The sequence below is a fragment of the Oryzias melastigma genome, linkage group LG19 (assembly GCF_002922805.2).
Source record: "Oryzias melastigma strain HK-1 linkage group LG19, ASM292280v2, whole genome shotgun sequence".
NCBI lineage: Eukaryota > Metazoa > Chordata > Actinopteri > Beloniformes > Adrianichthyidae > Oryzias > Oryzias melastigma.
In genome coordinates, this window is record NC_050530.1 from 15,173,656 (window position 1) to 15,191,078 (window position 17,423).

General features: G+C 37.8%; 1 protein-coding gene across 5 annotated transcripts in view; it reads left to right on the forward strand.

Moving 5' to 3' along the window:
• The window catches only part of sdk2b (sidekick cell adhesion molecule 2b), a 414,280-nt gene that overhangs the window by 310,706 nt on the left and 86,151 nt on the right, over positions 1–17,423 (forward strand). For all 5 annotated transcript variants that reach the window (XM_024284902.2, XM_024284901.2, XM_024284899.2 and 2 more), the window contains exon 5: positions 11,124–11,257. In XM_024284902.2, coding sequence (XP_024140670.1) covers positions 11,124–11,257 — 134 coding nt within the window. The remainder of the gene's footprint in view (positions 1–11,123; positions 11,258–17,423) is intronic.

A 17,423-nucleotide genomic window follows, 5' to 3' on the forward strand; every position in this document is an offset into this window, starting at 1 on the left:
TACCGTATTTTCCACACTAAAAGACATACTTAAAAGTTGTTTTTTTTTTTCTTTCAAAAAAACAACAGTGCGCCTTATAATTCGGAGTGTCTTATACATGGATTCATTCTGGTTGTGCTCACTAATGTCAAAGCGATTTTGAGAGGTACAGCGCTCTTTCATGATGAATTAGCATAGTCACAGCAGTGTTTGTTTAGCAGTATAAGTCTGTTTTTATTACATGTTGAAAGCTGAGGTTTAGAGTTAGCATAGTCACAGTAATGTCCTTTCAGTGGTTGAACCTGTTTTTTTTATGAGTTGCAAACAAGATTGGGCATCATTGTAAATACACTAACCTGGCTAATGTGTTGTGGCAACCCACTGTGTGTGTTTATTCTTTTATTTTATTTTTTTTATGTGTTACTGACAACATTCTGAGTTAGCATAGTCTCAGTAGTCGTGTTTCCATTAACTCTGAAATTTCGAAAAACGGAATTTCGATATTAAATTATCCTAATGGAAACACCACAATTTCGAAAAAACTCGCCTTTTTCATAATAAAGTTTTTGCGCTTAGAGGAGGTGGTATTTGGGCCGTATCGAAACAGTAGTTTTTCGAAAAACTGTAATGGAAACACTTTTTTCGAAACAAACGAGTCACGTGACCATTAACCGGATATGGCGTTTCGGACAGGAAGCAGGAAAAGCTGGTCAAATGCGCTTTTTCACAGCAACTGGCTGCCTTGGGCACCGCACAGCGGGAGCCACAAGAGGTCCCACAGCATCGCACAGCTCATCAAAAGTTGAGCGTGTCATGCGAAAATGCTGAATCCACAGCTCTTCGGTGAATTCTTCAACCACGATTTCCCAAAACTGTTTGACTCTACGCCGCTCCCACGTTTAAGGAGCCTGCCGCTCCAAGGCTCGGATCAGACGTAGACGTCTTCTCTGATGGGAAGGATGAGAGCTAGCTCCGTGGCAGAAATGTGAATGAATCTACTGCACATGAAAATAGTGTTTATATCCGTCGTCATGCTTTTTTAATGACTTATCGCGGGAATTACTTCGAGTTTTTCGCATAATCATGGTTTAATGGAAACGCTGTTTTTTCGAAACATTGTTTTATCGAAATTCTAGAAATTTCGAAAAAGTTTTGCGCAAAAGTGTAATGGAAACGCAGCTATTGACATTAGGTTTAGCTAATAAACATTAGTTTATGCTAACACAGCTAACATGTAGCGGTGTCTACCATTATTTGCTTTTACGTGTTACTAACAAGGTACAGAGTTAGAACAGTCTCAGCAAGGTTTTATTTTTGATTTTTTGCAGTATTTTTTTTAAAGTAACTCCAAAACTTTTAGCATTTTGTAAGTATCCTTTCATTTCGTGAATATATACAATATATATATATTTAGATTTTTGCACACAAGAGCACAAGTCACTGGAACCAAATTCCTTGTATATATATATATACACTGTACTTGGCCAACAAAGCTGATTCTGATTCTGATATAAAATCCACAGTAAATTATTTGTTTATTACATTGTCGCACGTAATAGATTTTTCTTAGTCTAGTTACTGCAACCTCCTATTTTAAAATATAGGCTGAAAATCTTGTCAGTGTGCATTACTGTTGCTTCCTCACAATCAAATTCTGACTAACATTGATCTTTAGAGCATAAAAGAAAGTCAATAAAAACATAGAGTGTACAAAATGGCATATTTTTCTATTAACCTCTTGTCAATCCGGACAAAGAAGCAGAATTATGACTCTTCCACCATCAAATAGAATCTTTTGGTTTTAGAGTTTCTACCAGTTTAAGGCAATTATTCAAACAAATTCTGTATTTTTAATGCACAACATTGAAAAACTGATTATTTATGGAAACCTAATAGGCAATATTGTTTTTTTAGCATCAAAATAAGGGAAACGGGTGGATTCATAAAATGATTATTCCATGTACAACTTTTTAATGTTTCAAACAAACAATACAAAAAAATGTTTTTTCTAACTTTGTTGAACTTAACATTGCAGTGTTTTGCTCTTGTTCAACCTTTTTAAACACAAAATGCAATTTATTTTTGAAAATTAACTGCAAAAAAATTATGATTTGTAATTTTTTTCTATTGACTGTTTAACAAACAATAAGCAAACTTGTTTTAGTAGAAGTTTTTATCAGATTTAACTTTAAAAAAACATTATTAGTAATACTATTTCTGTAATGAATATTCCTTTCAAATTTCTTTAATTTTTCTCTCAAATCAGTTAAAATAACACACCTTATTATTATTTTCTAGATTTCATCAACACACTAGGATTCACAGAGAGGCCAACAATTGATTTGCGGTTGTATTTAATCAATAACAATGACAGAGGATTTGTAAGTAACATTGTTTTCTTTTTGTACAACAATAAACAAATTGCGTCTTCATTTAGTGAAGTGCATTCATGTCCAGTCACTTCCACTTGTACAGCACAGCTCTCTATGAGGCGACACTGTCAGCATGGATCTTTAATGCTTTATTAGAAACAGTCAGTTCAGGTTTGGAAGCTGTTAAAATATTTAAGAATGTTTTTCATTCGCCAAGCGGTTAATTCATTTCTACTGTTGTGGGTTTTTATGTTTTTCTTCATCCATACATCCAAATTCTGAACCCATTGAACCCCTTTTCAAGCCGCAACATTGCTGGAGCCTATCCCAACGACTCCTAAACAAAGATGGGTACAAGTTGGGGACAAGTGGCCAGTCGCATGCCACCAATCAACCTATGAAAGTATATTTTTTGACTATAGGAGGAAACTCACGAAAGGTATCGGAGAACATGCAAACTCCACACAGAAAGATCCCAGTTGGAATCTGAACTAGGGCCTTCTTGCAGTCGCTGTTTCTCGTATATATATAAAAAAAAGTAAAATATAACAAATTTCCCTATTTTTCAGACTATAAATTGCTCCGAATTATAATAAAGAAGTACATGCATAATAAAGAAGAAAATAATCCTATAAAAGTCGCACTAAAGTAAAAGTCACTTCTGAACAAATCTGGTGTGTTCACCCCAAACGCAGTTCACACATTAAATTTGCATCAAAATTCAGTCCAAATAACAAATATATGATTTTATATTTGTTTTTTAAAAGCATATATAAGTTGCACCCCACTGCGACAGACTGGCGACCTGTCCAGGGTGTACCCCGCCTTCGCCCATCAGTAGCCGGGATAGGCTCCGGCACCCCCGCGACCCCGAAAGGGACGAAGCGGTCAAGAAAATGGATGGATGGATGGAAGTTGCACCCCTGGCCGAATTATGCAAAAAAAAACACTCTCAAAAATTTGGTACATTAATATTTCTGTTATAGATCTACTCATTAACATGTTTTTAAACCAAACATGAACAGAAAGACGTGTTCAAAATCTAGAGTTCTAAACTCTGAGCTTGAACTTCTTCAAATGTCTCTATATTTTTTGTTTTATCTCACTCGGGTTGTCTGAACATTGAATGAGCCGCAGACAGTGGGGAGGCAGAAAGCGAACAGTGAGACACAAATCTCCAGTTCATGCCCCTGGTGTGAAAACAAGTGACTGTTTTTGCGAGCAGAACTCTCTCTTCACTTTCCCTCCTTCATCCCTCCATCCCCAGGAGCTGTGGCTTTTTCAATCCCAGGTCCACTGAGCAGCGGCGCTCTGCAGCCTGTTGCTTGCGCTTTCTTGCGCCCTTCGTCTGCCCGCTGCTTGCAGCTGCCACGTGAGCGGCGTGATCCTGTCGACCCCTTTCGCTCTCCTGGGGGAGGCCATCAGCCAACTTGGGCCATTTGTCTGCATGTAATGGAGGTCTGGAGCTGTGGAGGGAGGTTAGGATCCTCACAGCCCAGTGGAGAGGCACAGAGCAGAAGATGCCAAAAAAAACAAAAACACTCCACTATGTGTGTGCATGTGTGTGTTAGACCAGGACCAGCTTTGTCACACTGTCAGTCTGGGACTAACACACAAATACAGACCGACAACGTCAGCGGTTCATTGGAACTGTACTCCTGAGCCTGTGTTTTCCAATACGGAGTCCAGGAATGATGGCTTTTTAATTAACAAGAGCAAGTCCGGATCATTGCTAATTTCATTTAGCTGAAATTTAATTTATTCGCAATAATGGAAACTGAAAAGAGGAAACAGCTACGGACAAATTAAACAATTGAAACCCCATATCTCTCCGTCTCAATCAAACATACATTTTTAGATTGTTATTGATGACAGGACATCTTTATGCCCAACAGTAAATGATTGATCCGCTAGAAAGTGGATGCATGTGAGACTGTTGCTGTAAGTGAAAATTGGACACATAGAAGCTGAACAGCCGTCACACCCATTGACTGTATAAAAGAACTGGATGGAGTGAGTATGATGTCACCCATACAAAACGGTTTATTTCCATCTGAATATATGCTTCACTATTGTAAGATATTGATGCTAATTCATCTTCAAGAAACATAGCGGAAATCTAATATATTAGCAAATTAACAATTATTTAGATAATCAGAGCATTTTTTTTGTCTTGAAGTCGTAGCCTGTTTTTCCATCCATTCTTCTGTCCTTGCACTAATCCCTTATCCATTTGCAAAGAATTGTTTCACATACAACTTTTCTCATGTCATAAAAGCAAAAATAAATCCATTTAATAAATTATTTCTTCCGTGGCGTGGTGCCAATTGAACCACGGACCGGTACCAGTCCGCGGCCCAGTGGTTAGGGACCAATAAACTAACCTCTATATATTACTTCAAATCACTGAATCTGTTGAATTTGGCATCTGTAGGACTCAGCTGCGCTTCTTCTTCTGCGTTAAGTGTATTTTGAAAATACTGATAGAAACACCTACAGTGCCCTCTAGTGGTCGATGCAATTTATTTAGATAATGATAGCATTTCACATAACTTTTCTTGCATCACAGAAAAAAAAAAAAACGGATATATTTGATTATGTGTCGTGCCGTTCTGGTGCCAATTGATCCACATACCAGTACCATTCCACAGCCCAGTGGTTGGGGGACCACTAACTAAACTCTTTACATTGATTCAAATCACTGCATCCGAAGAATTCGTCATCCATAAAGGTTAATTTACACCAAACGCGATTCGTGCAACAAAATCGTGTGGCCCGCCCCTTTTTCGCCATGCGGCAAATTCACTGCTCTTTGCTCAAATCGAGCTGCTGCCAGACCGCTGTGGCGCACACGTTGCTTAAATTGCGCCATGGGTCTTCAGATCGCCTCGATTCGCATATGTACCATTGACTTAACATTGAAACTAGTTGTCTCTGCTGCGCAAATTGCGTTTGGTGTGATTGAACTGTAAGATTCAGTGGTGCTTCTTCTTCTATGTTGCTGTAAATAGCAAATACTGATACACACACCTCTATAGGTTGTTGCAATTTACTAAGAAGTGACATAGAAGTCACACGCAGCCAAACTATGCAAAAATCACAACTTCTAGTCGAAAAACTGTGTACTTTACTGAGGGATCTGATTGGCCAGTAAATACAAAAATATACTGTGAAAAAAAACAAAATGGATTAGCAAGAACGTGTTTAAAAACGTAGCAGAGCCAGAATGGTTATTCTGACAAATATAATGACTGAGTTATAGCTGCTTATTTCTCTATAGAAGTCTATGGGATTTTGGCTTCTTGGAACCAGCAAATACTTCCTGTTTGGAACCCCAGAGGGAGGGGTCATAGAGTCCAGTTATTTATTTACAGTTTTCCACAGAGAATAATAATGGGAAACAAAATTGGTTTGGAATAAAGAAAAAAAAAACATTTTGAGATGTGGGAATAAATAAAAAAAAATCTTGTCAGAGATGGAGACGTGTTCACACATATCTGATTTGTCCAAATTTCTCTGCTCTGTGTCCCTGATAAATCCCTGCATCGTGCTGGATACACCAGAAGCCATTGTTACAGGAGGGATTCAGACAGCTGTTCGCAACGCGGCTGACAGTTTGGGAGTTGAATAAGAATCGCCGAATCTGCTCAGACGGAGAATGAGAGATGAACACATAAAAAAGGAAAGATGTCGCCTCAGCAAGCTGGTCAAAAATCTTTTTTCTTCCACCTTTTAACATGTTAAAGCTATTTAGGGTAATTGGCTTGCTTTTATTTTCCTCCAGCATAGTGTGGTCTTTGATCCCTGAAGCCCAGCAAGCTCTGGGAGCAGTGAAATCTGCTGAGCAAGCTGTGTTTTGTGTGCCACCCCCCCACCCCATGCACCAGCACTGATTACAGGCTGAGAGAGAGAGATGCTCTGTGGGGGAGCACATTAAAATCAACCAGCAAGAGGAAAATTTGCCTCCTGCTCTCAATGAGTGAGGAAATGTGAAATTACTGCGGATGATATTCAGCTGAAACTTGGTTTGTCTGGTGCTTGGTGAAGGCCATTGAACTTTGGATGGTCTTTGGAAATTATTTTAGGATGATTGGGAGCTTAGGAACTCAAATGTGAACTACGGTAGCTAAGATGACTAAGGCTGAACTTGAATTCTTGGGTTGGTTTGCAGGATAACAGAAAAAGTGTAAAAATCACAGCCTACACATCAACATTTATGTCTTTCCAGAAAGCCACACATACCCAAATTTTAAATAATTAAAGGTTCAATAAGGTCTTTCATTCATTCTTTTTTTTTTTCAATTTCAATGACTCTGATAATTTTAAAAATTAAACTTGAAACAATTAAAATTAAATAATTTTCTTTAGGGCTGTCAGATTTGTCGCGTTAAAAACGCATTAATCTGAAATGTGCTTGACGCCGACAATTTTTTTGACGCATTAATCGCGGACTTTCTCATACGTGCCTTTCCATACCGCGCTCGCGGGCGTCCCCCCTTTAACTCACCGGCTGCTCTCACTCGATCACGGGCGGGTCTCCAAACACCGAGCTGCGAGCTAAAACCGGCCCGGCGCTAGGACCTGGAGAGCTCCTGCACCCTAACCCGGCTCCGGTTCGCGTCCAGTACCACGTCTGGTGGTACCAGCTCGCGTCCGGTGCTACCAGCTCGCGTCCGGTGCCGCGTCCCGAGAGCTGCGGACCCCAGACGTTCCGAACAGCAAGCGCACCGGGGGACGTTATAAATGTTCTGGAGGTTTAAGCGTGATCCAGCCCCAGCATAGCGGTCTGTCTGCCGGCATATTCATGGCATGAGCTCCGCTGGACATGTCGCTACATCGAGCTGCAGCCAGAGAACGTGGCGGCAGTAACAGACTGTCAAACTATCCACAGTGTATCCCGCTTTTCTCAGTCTTTAATGTTTTAAAAAACAAAAGTTAATTGGAAATGATAAATCTCTATTTCATTTATTACTGTAGTTCAACAGAGGAGGAAAAGATTTGGTCCTGACAAAAAAATGAACATGAAAGTGTTATGGAAATTTTATTTTTGATGTTTTTTATTTTATTTTACTGAACGTTGATTGAAGTTTTGAATTTAAAATGCCCTTCACTTGCACTTGGGCTTTTGTTAGGCATTTTATGTTACAGCCTTTTATTGTTAAGAAAGTTTATCTCAATACAATGTTACAAAATAAAGTATTTCTGATGAAAACTATTAATTTTACCATTCTTGTTTTCATAATTAATGTAGAACTGCTAAATTCCACGAACCACACATTTTTTTCCTTAAAAAAAGGCCACATGTAAATTTGCGATTAATCGCGAGTTAACTCCGGACAATGCGATTAATCGCGATTAAAAATTTTAATCGCCTGACAGCTCTAATTTTCTTTAAACGAATAGATGACTTTCATATTATAAAAAAAACTATCAAATAACTCCCAAAAATGCAAAATATAGTCACATGTTGTTTGTCAACACAGATCTAAAAGAAGATCATACATATTTGAAGGCATCCATAGTACACACATAAAGTATCAGGGAGTGTCATGCAGTGAGCCAATTCCAACATTCACGCATACAGGGTTTCGTCATCTTTGGTTCATTGGACATTTGCTGTGACAACTCTAATTAGCAAAAGTGTGTCTCTTAATTACCATTAACGACAAATGCCACTTTGCTTTCGTTTAATATCTCAAATAAATTCTGCCCATAAAACCCATAAAAGCGGCAGACCACCCCGAACTTGATCTAAAAACACCCCAAATTTGATCTGATAATTTGGTCTGTTGCATTTTTCTGTAGACCAACCAATGAGGGCCCAAATATGGGACAGAGCGGTCCGGCTCATTGGCTCCATTTTATAATGGAAAAGCTCAAAATACTGGCCTGGACTGGACCGTACCGCCCAGTGGAAACCAGGCTTAAGTCTGTAGATGCATTTGTGTGTGCTTTGATTATGCTCAAGTGTGAATTTGTATATATGTGTATTATTACTAGGTATAAGGACAACTTTGGCTCAAAGTAACCCTGGGACACAGTAACATAGTCGTACTTGATAAAAATTGAAAAATATATTTTTTGAAGATCATCATGGAGAAGAAGAAATGTGATTGTGTTTTCCCTTTATTCTATACACATCTGCATACATTAGACTAGAGTTTTTTGTCCAAAATGTTTCCAAAGTCACCTCAGATCCATCCACTGTTCTTGGACACTTCTGCTTTTTCTACATCCCAGAAGAGATCCATAATTCATTGCTGTGTGTCCAGGATGTCACCGCTCCAGCGATTTAGCATAAAATATTTACTGCAGATCATAAGCTGCAGCCATTGAGGCCTGGCTGCCTCTTTACAGAGAGTTTTATTTTAATCTCGACATGTGCGAGGAATCCTAAATAAGCTCAGTGACTAGAGCTGCTTTTTTTTTTTTTTTTTTCGAAAATCAATCAGCCTGAAGATGGATCTCTGCCTGGAGTCAATGAATGAAAATTTCTGTTGGAAAGCAAAATTTTTGAATTTGTTATTTTTGCTATTAATTAAGAAAAAGATAGTTAATCTTTTTTGTTGATTATTTCTAAAATCCTAAAAACTCATGTTTTTGCAGTTCAGCTAGAAAAATGACTCTTCTTCTTAAATCCTAAATTTCCAGATAGAAAGATGTCCAATATTAACATCTATTTTGTAAATACACTGCAAATATTTTATCTGCTGTAATTGTTGTCCATTTGTGTGACATCCTGCATTTGGTGGAACAGATAGAGTGTAGGAGACGGAGGAACGGACAGAGGAGTGCACAGATGGTTGAGACGAAAGGGAAAAGATACATGTGGAGGAAAAGGAGGCGCCCAGTCGGAACGCTGCTATCAGATTGTTGAACAGGCGCAGATAATAAGAAAATATTGATTGTAAACAGGGCCATTGGACTGTAACAGTAGGTAGCGGAGAGGATTTCTACCTGGCTTCCCTGTTGCATCAATGTGGTGGCTTAAAGAAAGAAAAGAATTAAAAAAAAAAAGATCAAAAGGAAGTCAGTACAAAGGCCTTTAGGAAACCTGGTGACAAACGGCATGGTGTTTATCTATTCAAGTTTTGGTTCAGCTACTGATAAATAGAATGAATGTGTCACCTGGTAGAATGCAGCTGTGGATGCACCAGGATGGAACGAACCAGGGAGCTTGTGCTCCACTCTGCGTTTTTCTTTTTACGTCACAAATATACAATCTTTTTCCAACATTTATTTATTTTTTTTGTTAGTTCCTGATTCAACTCAAGTTCTCAGCTTAAGTTTATTTATTTTGCACCTTTAAATGACAAACGACAAGTACATAAAAAGTGATAAAAGCATGAATTACTACCTCAAAATCCTGTTTTGGTAAAAATGGTTTCACCCCCTTCCCAACTGCCTCAAATAAAAGATTTAACCACCGAGTTCACTCCACAGTAAAGTTTAAAATCACTGTCCAATTTGGACTGTAATGCAATGACTGAATCCTGCACGTTTTAACCAAAAATGTATTGACCCTATATATATTTTCCAGAATTATTTTTGACTGAATAGTTTTCTTGATGCAAATTGGACATATTCTGATGTGCTTTTATCTACCTTTGTATTTCTCCACATCCCAGGTCATTATTGTAAATAACAACATGTTCTTAATACCTTATCAGGTAAAATAATAAGAAAAAACTAAAATCCAGGTCTTACACAAACTGCTTTAAAAGTATAGAGCCAGGGGACACCCCACTCCACTGTAGCGGGGTCACAAGATCATGCCACAGGTGGAACACCATTACTTTGTCATTAAAACTTAAAAAGCTTAGCACCATCAAGACCTAATGTTTTGTAGACCGTAATGAATGTAAGAGAGAAACTTTACTTATTTGGCAAATAAATCAGACTATCGTCAGTGTAGCAATGAAAGAAAACTCAGTGCTTTCTTAGGATGGAGCCTGAGGGAGTGGATGAGAGCTGCTGCAGGCCATGATAGAAGAAGTCCTAAAACAGAGCCCTGTGGAATCCCAAACAACAGTGGAACAGTTAAAGAGTAAGATCCAGGCATGCTCACACCAAACCTTTTAAATTGGACAGTATATAATTGTGGCACACTGTGTTGAATGGTGTTGTCAAGTCTAGCAAAAGAGGGACAACATAGTTACTATTATTAGTTGCCCAAAAGATATTGTTGAAACCCTCAATGTTGCAGATTATGTGCTCTGTAGGGTTATACAGACAGACTGAAACTCCTCCAAGACATGGATCCTAATGAGAACGATAGATAAACCACGTTCTCCAGACCGTTTGAGAGAAAGAGCAACCTTTCTGAACAGTCCACAAATTTTGTTAAAGAAATACTCAGAAACGCAATTTTAAGCTTAATTTTCTTTATAGAAGTCCTTTATCATGAGAAACATTCTATGTTAAAAGCACTAAAAACACTATTTTGATCAGAGTGGGTCTTAAAAGGCTTGGGCTTATTATGCAAGGATATCATGTCTGAGATGATGTCAAGTCTTCAGCTTTGCTCATTCAGCACTTGCACATTGTTTACACATCGCAAATCAATAGACCTAATGCTGCTTGAACAGCGTAATTAAAACGGTAAAATGTTTGATGTTCCGTTCAGCTCTGGGATCAAGTGTGGTCACACTTGTCGCATGTTGAAGGAGCTTCTCTTACTGAACAATCTGCCACATACCCTTTAATCTTAAGGTTATTTTATCAAATGTGTTAATCTTGTCTCTCTCTCTCTCTTTTTTGTCCCCCCCATAGAGCCATTACTCTGGACAACACTCTGGTTATCTTGTCGACAGTGGCACCAGACGCCGGGCGCTATTATGTGCAGGCGGTAAATGACAAGAATGGGGAGAACAAGACCAGCCAGCCCATCACCCTGTCAGTAGAGAGTAAGTTACCACCAAAGCTGCAGTTCTACGCTGACCCAGAATGCAATGTTACATAACGTGTTGCTGCATATTTGAAAAAAATAGGATTAGATGTAAAATCTGTTGTGTTTGTGATAAAGGTTCTTGATTAGCGATGGCTAATTGCAGTGATTCACGCCTTACTGTTTGGAAGATTGTTTTAAAGCCACTCCTTTGTGGCCACAAAACTACGTCTGAAGCCTTCAGCTTGTCTTTGAAAGAATGCAGCTTCTGCAGCTTTGAGTAGCAGGAATAAACAAAATCAAAACAGAAAACGTTGAAAAAAATAAAGGTTTTATGTCTTGTCTTTATACATATATAAATATACAAATGTATATATATATATATATATATATATATGTACACACAGTGTTGCCCGCTTATTGGCATTTCATTACACCGCGGATTCGCGGTTTCACAGATTTTTTTTTCAGTCATAAGACTTGCATCCAAAAGGTGTTGAGGTGTATCTCTCTCTCTCTTTATATATATATATATACGTGTGTGTCTCTATGTGTCTATATACGTGTATATACACACACACACACACACCCACATATATATATATATATATATATATATATATATATGTATATATACACACACATTTTTGATGAGTTTTGACTTTTTCAGTTTCACACACATCCACTTTATTCTTTTTTTGTTTTTTAATTAAAAAAATGGAACTAGTGTTTTAAAGTCTTAAAGAAAAGATACATTTGATTGATGCTCAATCAATGACATGAGCGTTAATTCCTTGAGAGTCCTGCTAAAGACTTACAAAAAGTTGTGGAAAATTTCTTCAAAAAAAGACTGAAATCAATTCAGAGCTCTTATTGAGAGAAAACATGCCTTACATTTCCACACTTGTCTGTATGACATTTAAAGTAGTTTGAAAAATAAGATAATTGTGTTACATCAAATGTCATTCAATTTAAATATTAAAAAAACATGTAAATGTCAACAAAACATATCTGGATGTTCTAATAGGCTAAAGTGGACTAAAATAACATGTATTAAAGAAGGAAATAATGTAATTAAGGACCCAGATGGCTGATCATGTTCATTTGGATTTGCTAACTATTAATTCAAATTGTCTATAGTAAAAAAAAAGTTTAATTTTAGACTATTTCAACTATCTTCATAAGTACAATTCAATCATTTTTAAGGGTAATGCACAATGTCTGTTTTTACAGCTGCTGTTAAGTTGGTTAAAAAGAGGTTAATCTTCAAAAGTGTTTTACTGTTACGTTCAATACTCACTTTTATTCTAATTTAAGCACATACTCCTTCTTAGGTTTTAATTAAATATCCTGATCCATGGATTCGATTGGTTAAATAATAAAACAGCTGTATATTGTGTTCAAAAGGCTATTGAGTGGAATCAAAAGCAGTTCCAGAAAATCTACTTAATATTCCTTCACCATGTTCTCTTAAACACATTAAGTTTGAAATTTGGGATTATGAATCTACAATTTGAAAGATGTAGTGACCTTGAAATATGCCAGAAGTCTCTGTTCAAAACTAGTCTGCAACGATGCTCGCTAGACCACAATACATTGAGTTTGAATGGCTTTTCATTTGAAAACGTTTTTTTTTTATCATAAAGATTTCCTCATCAAAACTCAAGACATCCATAAACAGTCTTTGCAAAAGGTTATATTTATGAGTTTTTTTTTTTAAATAGATGACATCACATCAAGAGTCCGTATTATGTCAAAATCTACGGCACTAGCTAGTCCTGCACTCTATACTGTAGGGATTAGGGAGAAGAGAGGGAATTTGGACATAGCCAGTGAAATTTCATGCCCTCTGATTAAAACAGAGATATCGGCCAAGATAGGACCATCACATCTGAAATCAAATAAAATATCCCTGTATGCTTCTGTGTTGCCGCAGCTATGTAGTACAAATAAAACAAAGGAGATTTTATCTCACAATTTGGGGGTGCATTTTTCCTCTAATGAAATCGAACGTTCTGTCAACTCACCTCAGCGACCGGTGTTTAATAAAAACCTTCTTCTACTTTGTTCCTGTTCGAAAACGTTCACTGTCATTTACAGGAAATAATTGCAACAAACATAGCCCTTCACTTATTAAGATCTTTTTTTTTCTGTGTCAGGCTCCATGTCTGCAATGTAAAAGGAAAATGAGGGGAAACTAAACAAGGGAAAGCTTGCTGCAAGCTGCGCTGCTGCGCTGAAGAAACTGTACTACAAAGAGGCATTTGGTGGAGTAATTACTGAGCAACTACCAGCACAAATGTAAACAGTGATGAAGGTCTTATGCAGGAGGGCCACAAAATCAATTGCAGAACAGAAATGAAACTATAGCAATTTCTAAACGGATAATAAAGGGTTAAATAATGTTCAATAAGATTTAAAAAGATTTTACATTAAAAAAAATATGACTAAACCACTGATTAAGAAGATAAATTGTATTAAATATGAATGAGTTGGGCTAACAAATTAAATTCCAACACAGTGAGCATTTAAAAAAACACTTTCTTACATTTAAACCTTCAATAAAAGGTTGTAAAATTTACTCTGATTTTCTTTTAATCTATTTTAAAAGCATATTTATTCATGATTTTACAGTTTTTAGTCCAAATTTATAAACCTCTGATTTGTGGGCGGGACAGCTGGTGATTAGTAAGCCCGCCCCCACTTCTCGTCATCCATTTTTTTTTACGAGCTCTTCTGCCAGTTTACATCCCCTCACAGACCCAACCTAACATTAACCACTGCAACAAAAATGGCGAGCAACTCAAGTGGATTCTGAAGGATGGAGCAGAGCAGGGAGCTTGTGGCCCCGCCCACCGTATTTCTACATCACTAATACGATCTTTTTCAAATGGCATTTTTTCGTCTGTTCCTAATTCACAATTTGACTGAACACTCAATTTTATGCTTAATTGTCTTGTAAATGTCCTCTATCATCAGAAAAAATGTCAATAACACATTTGAAAAACACTATTTTCACCAGAGAGGGTCTGTAAGATTGAAAAAGTTTCTCATACTTGCACACATTATTAGCAAAAATGGCAAGGAGAGAGGAAAAGAAAAAGCTAAAGTGCTCAGTCGGCCTCAGCAGAGTGAAATAAAAGAGGAAACCTAACAGACAGCAGTTTATGACACGGTAGGCTGGAGTTCATTATGAAAACGAATGAAGAGGGCCAGGGTAAGATATTATAGTTGACAACACAAGGGAGCAGAAATAGCCTGTGGCACATGTTGGGAACAGTGGCAGAGTTGATTATACGAGTGCGAGAACACACGCAGGCATGCACACACCAGTTTAGATTATATAGTGATCGTAGCGGGAGGTCTCTGCTCAGCAGGTCTGATGGAGACATGCCATGAATTTTCCCCAGCGCTCCACACATGCTTCACATGTGCACACAGGCATGTACGGGCTGCTGGAAAGGTCGTGCGATTGTAACATACCGTGCGCGTGCGTGTCTGTGTGCGTGTCTGTCGATGTCTGGCACGGCAGCTGTTCCTGCAGCGACACCTCTGAAACTGGGTTTCCTGTGAGTCCATCTGATACAAAGTTGGCTAGGACTTTGTGAACACAAAGGACACCTTTTAGGAGGTCGTGTTCACAGGACAAAGTTCTAAACATTTTCTTTGGTATTAAGCAATGTTTGCATCGGCCTTGGAGATTAAAGCAACCACTTCCAATAAAAAGTCAAAAATTTATTTTTTGGGCTTTCCTGTTTAAGACTCTTGTGTTCATGCGTCACTACACAAGTTTCTACGACAATTTTTTGGCTCTACGTACAAAACTAGAATGCACGTTGAAAGTTAAACCAGACCGAACACTGGCGAATCAGGGACTCAGCATGATGGTGACGTAGGGATGGCGTCCCTTTTTATTCGCAGAACTGCCAACTGTTTGAAACGAGATCCTGGAGGAGAGATTAATAAATGTGGTTTGACACCAAGTCTTTTATATATTGAACACAATCTCACTCCCAAGTCGTCACATATTGACATGTGGATAAGGCCCCTCCACGTCACTTTTTGATGTTTTGGATGTCCCCAACTCGCCTTTTAGAGCGTACTGGCTGTTCCCATTAAATCACGAGTCCCTAGCCTCCGGGTCGCAAACTAGAATCTGTTCAGTACGATAACACGTGGTGCACCGGTACCCAAATCTGGTATCGGACCCAAACCGGTACCAGACATGGTACCAGGTGAAAACAGGATACAGTAATGGACGCGAACCAGTACCGGGTTAAGATTATATGTAAGGGTACTGGTACTGGTTGGATCCCTTGGACCAGTGCGCAACCGGTACCACGCCCTGAGGGTTCTGGACCCTTGATATTACGATGAGCTGGGGACACCCAAACGTCAGTATGTGACGACTTGGGGATGGGAATGTGTTGATACATCGAAAAGCCTGGAGCAATATTTGCGAGATTTGCACCACTTTAGAATTTTGCACTTAGCTTCTTCCAGCTGTAAGTGGTGGACACATGCTAGTAAAGAGTACCAAAAGAAGAAGATGAGCCCCTTCCTGCATATCTATTGTGAACACTATGAGCTATAGGCACTTAGTGCATTCTTGAAAACGCATCAAATTCCCGTTGAATGTAGCAGATTATCTTTTGTCAGAGGTATTGTATGGACTATGTTTAAAAATATTATGATCTTTTAAGTTGTTATTGTAGTTGTAAATTTCATGGGTTTAAACAAAGTATGGAGATAAGTGTGAACTAACAAGGACTGTAATTGACAGTAATCTAATGGTAAAACATCCATCTATAGCTTACCCTGATAGACAAACATTTTAATCTAACATTTTCTGTTATCTGAATTTTTAATGTTAAGAATTTTTTTTGTCTATTGTTTCTTTCAATTTGGAAGTACACTTAATATTTGAACTGGTAAAAATACATTTGAGGACATTAATTCACAACTTTACAAAGAAGGACAACAAAGTACTGTCACTATAATTGCCTCAAAAAATCCATATAAGAGTCCTGTTGGCCTGAAAAGTAAAATAAACAACAATTTATATATACAGTAAGCCCTCTTTGAACTGGAGACCTCCGCGAATACCCCGAATCTGTGAGGACTCCCCTTCCCCCATCCCGTCTCATCCGTTTCATACGAACGTCTTGAGTTGTCTGGGTTGTTGTGACAAACAGGAAGAGTCTTGTGACTGAAAAAAAATCTTTGAATATGTGAAACTGCAAATAAAGAAACGCCAGCGGAGGAGCACTGTAATCATTAGCTTGATTCAAACTTTCCCTAAAAAAATTATTTTGTCTAAAACTTGGTCCATGTTTTCTTCCCTGTAGTTCATTATTGTTTAACTAAAGACAGTAGAAGGACTTTTCCTACTCGTATCAAAATGGCTGCCTCCTTGAAATCCAAGAAAAAGTTTTGGCAGGAAAATGTAATAGCTAGTTTTCAGAACTTTACGATGATAAAAATTCATCGGTTGGTATTGTTTTCTTAATGACTAATTGTTGTATTAAAGTAAAGCAAAAATGTATTGATAATTAATTCCTTATAGTACGTTTACATTTTTTTTTAAATGTGAGGATCAAATTTGAAAAAGTGGCTAACTAAGGAGCTTTTTTCCAGAGTCATTATTTTAAACCAATATTGTTGTAAAAATGAATTCACCAAATCACCCAACATAACATATTTGATACAATCTATGTCTAAATAAAAATGATATTGTAAACCATTTTATTAAAAAGCTTAATTTAAAAAAAGGAAAATATTTAATGGAATAGACTTCAATTAAAATTAGACCTAATTAAACTAAAGGCATGATTTTGTACATTTTTCTTTTTCAAATTCTTACAAGTTTGCTCTTTTTTCTTTGTTTCTTGGAATCCTGTTGGAAAAACATGTAAATCTTTCACACAAACCTTTAGCTTTTTTTCTTTTCTGTGCAGGCTTTCAGATCCCATTCCCCCCTCGCTCACATCAAATCCGCCGGCTTCTGCTTTTTGAAACACATTTACCTTCATAAATTGAGTCATGACAGGCCCTGTAGCTACACCTGACATGTGCAGCCATAAGCTCACTCCTAGGGCATGATGGGATTGACAGATCAGTGCAAGTTTATCACAGACATGACACATCTCAAGCTGCACACCACACACGAACACCCCCCCCCCCCC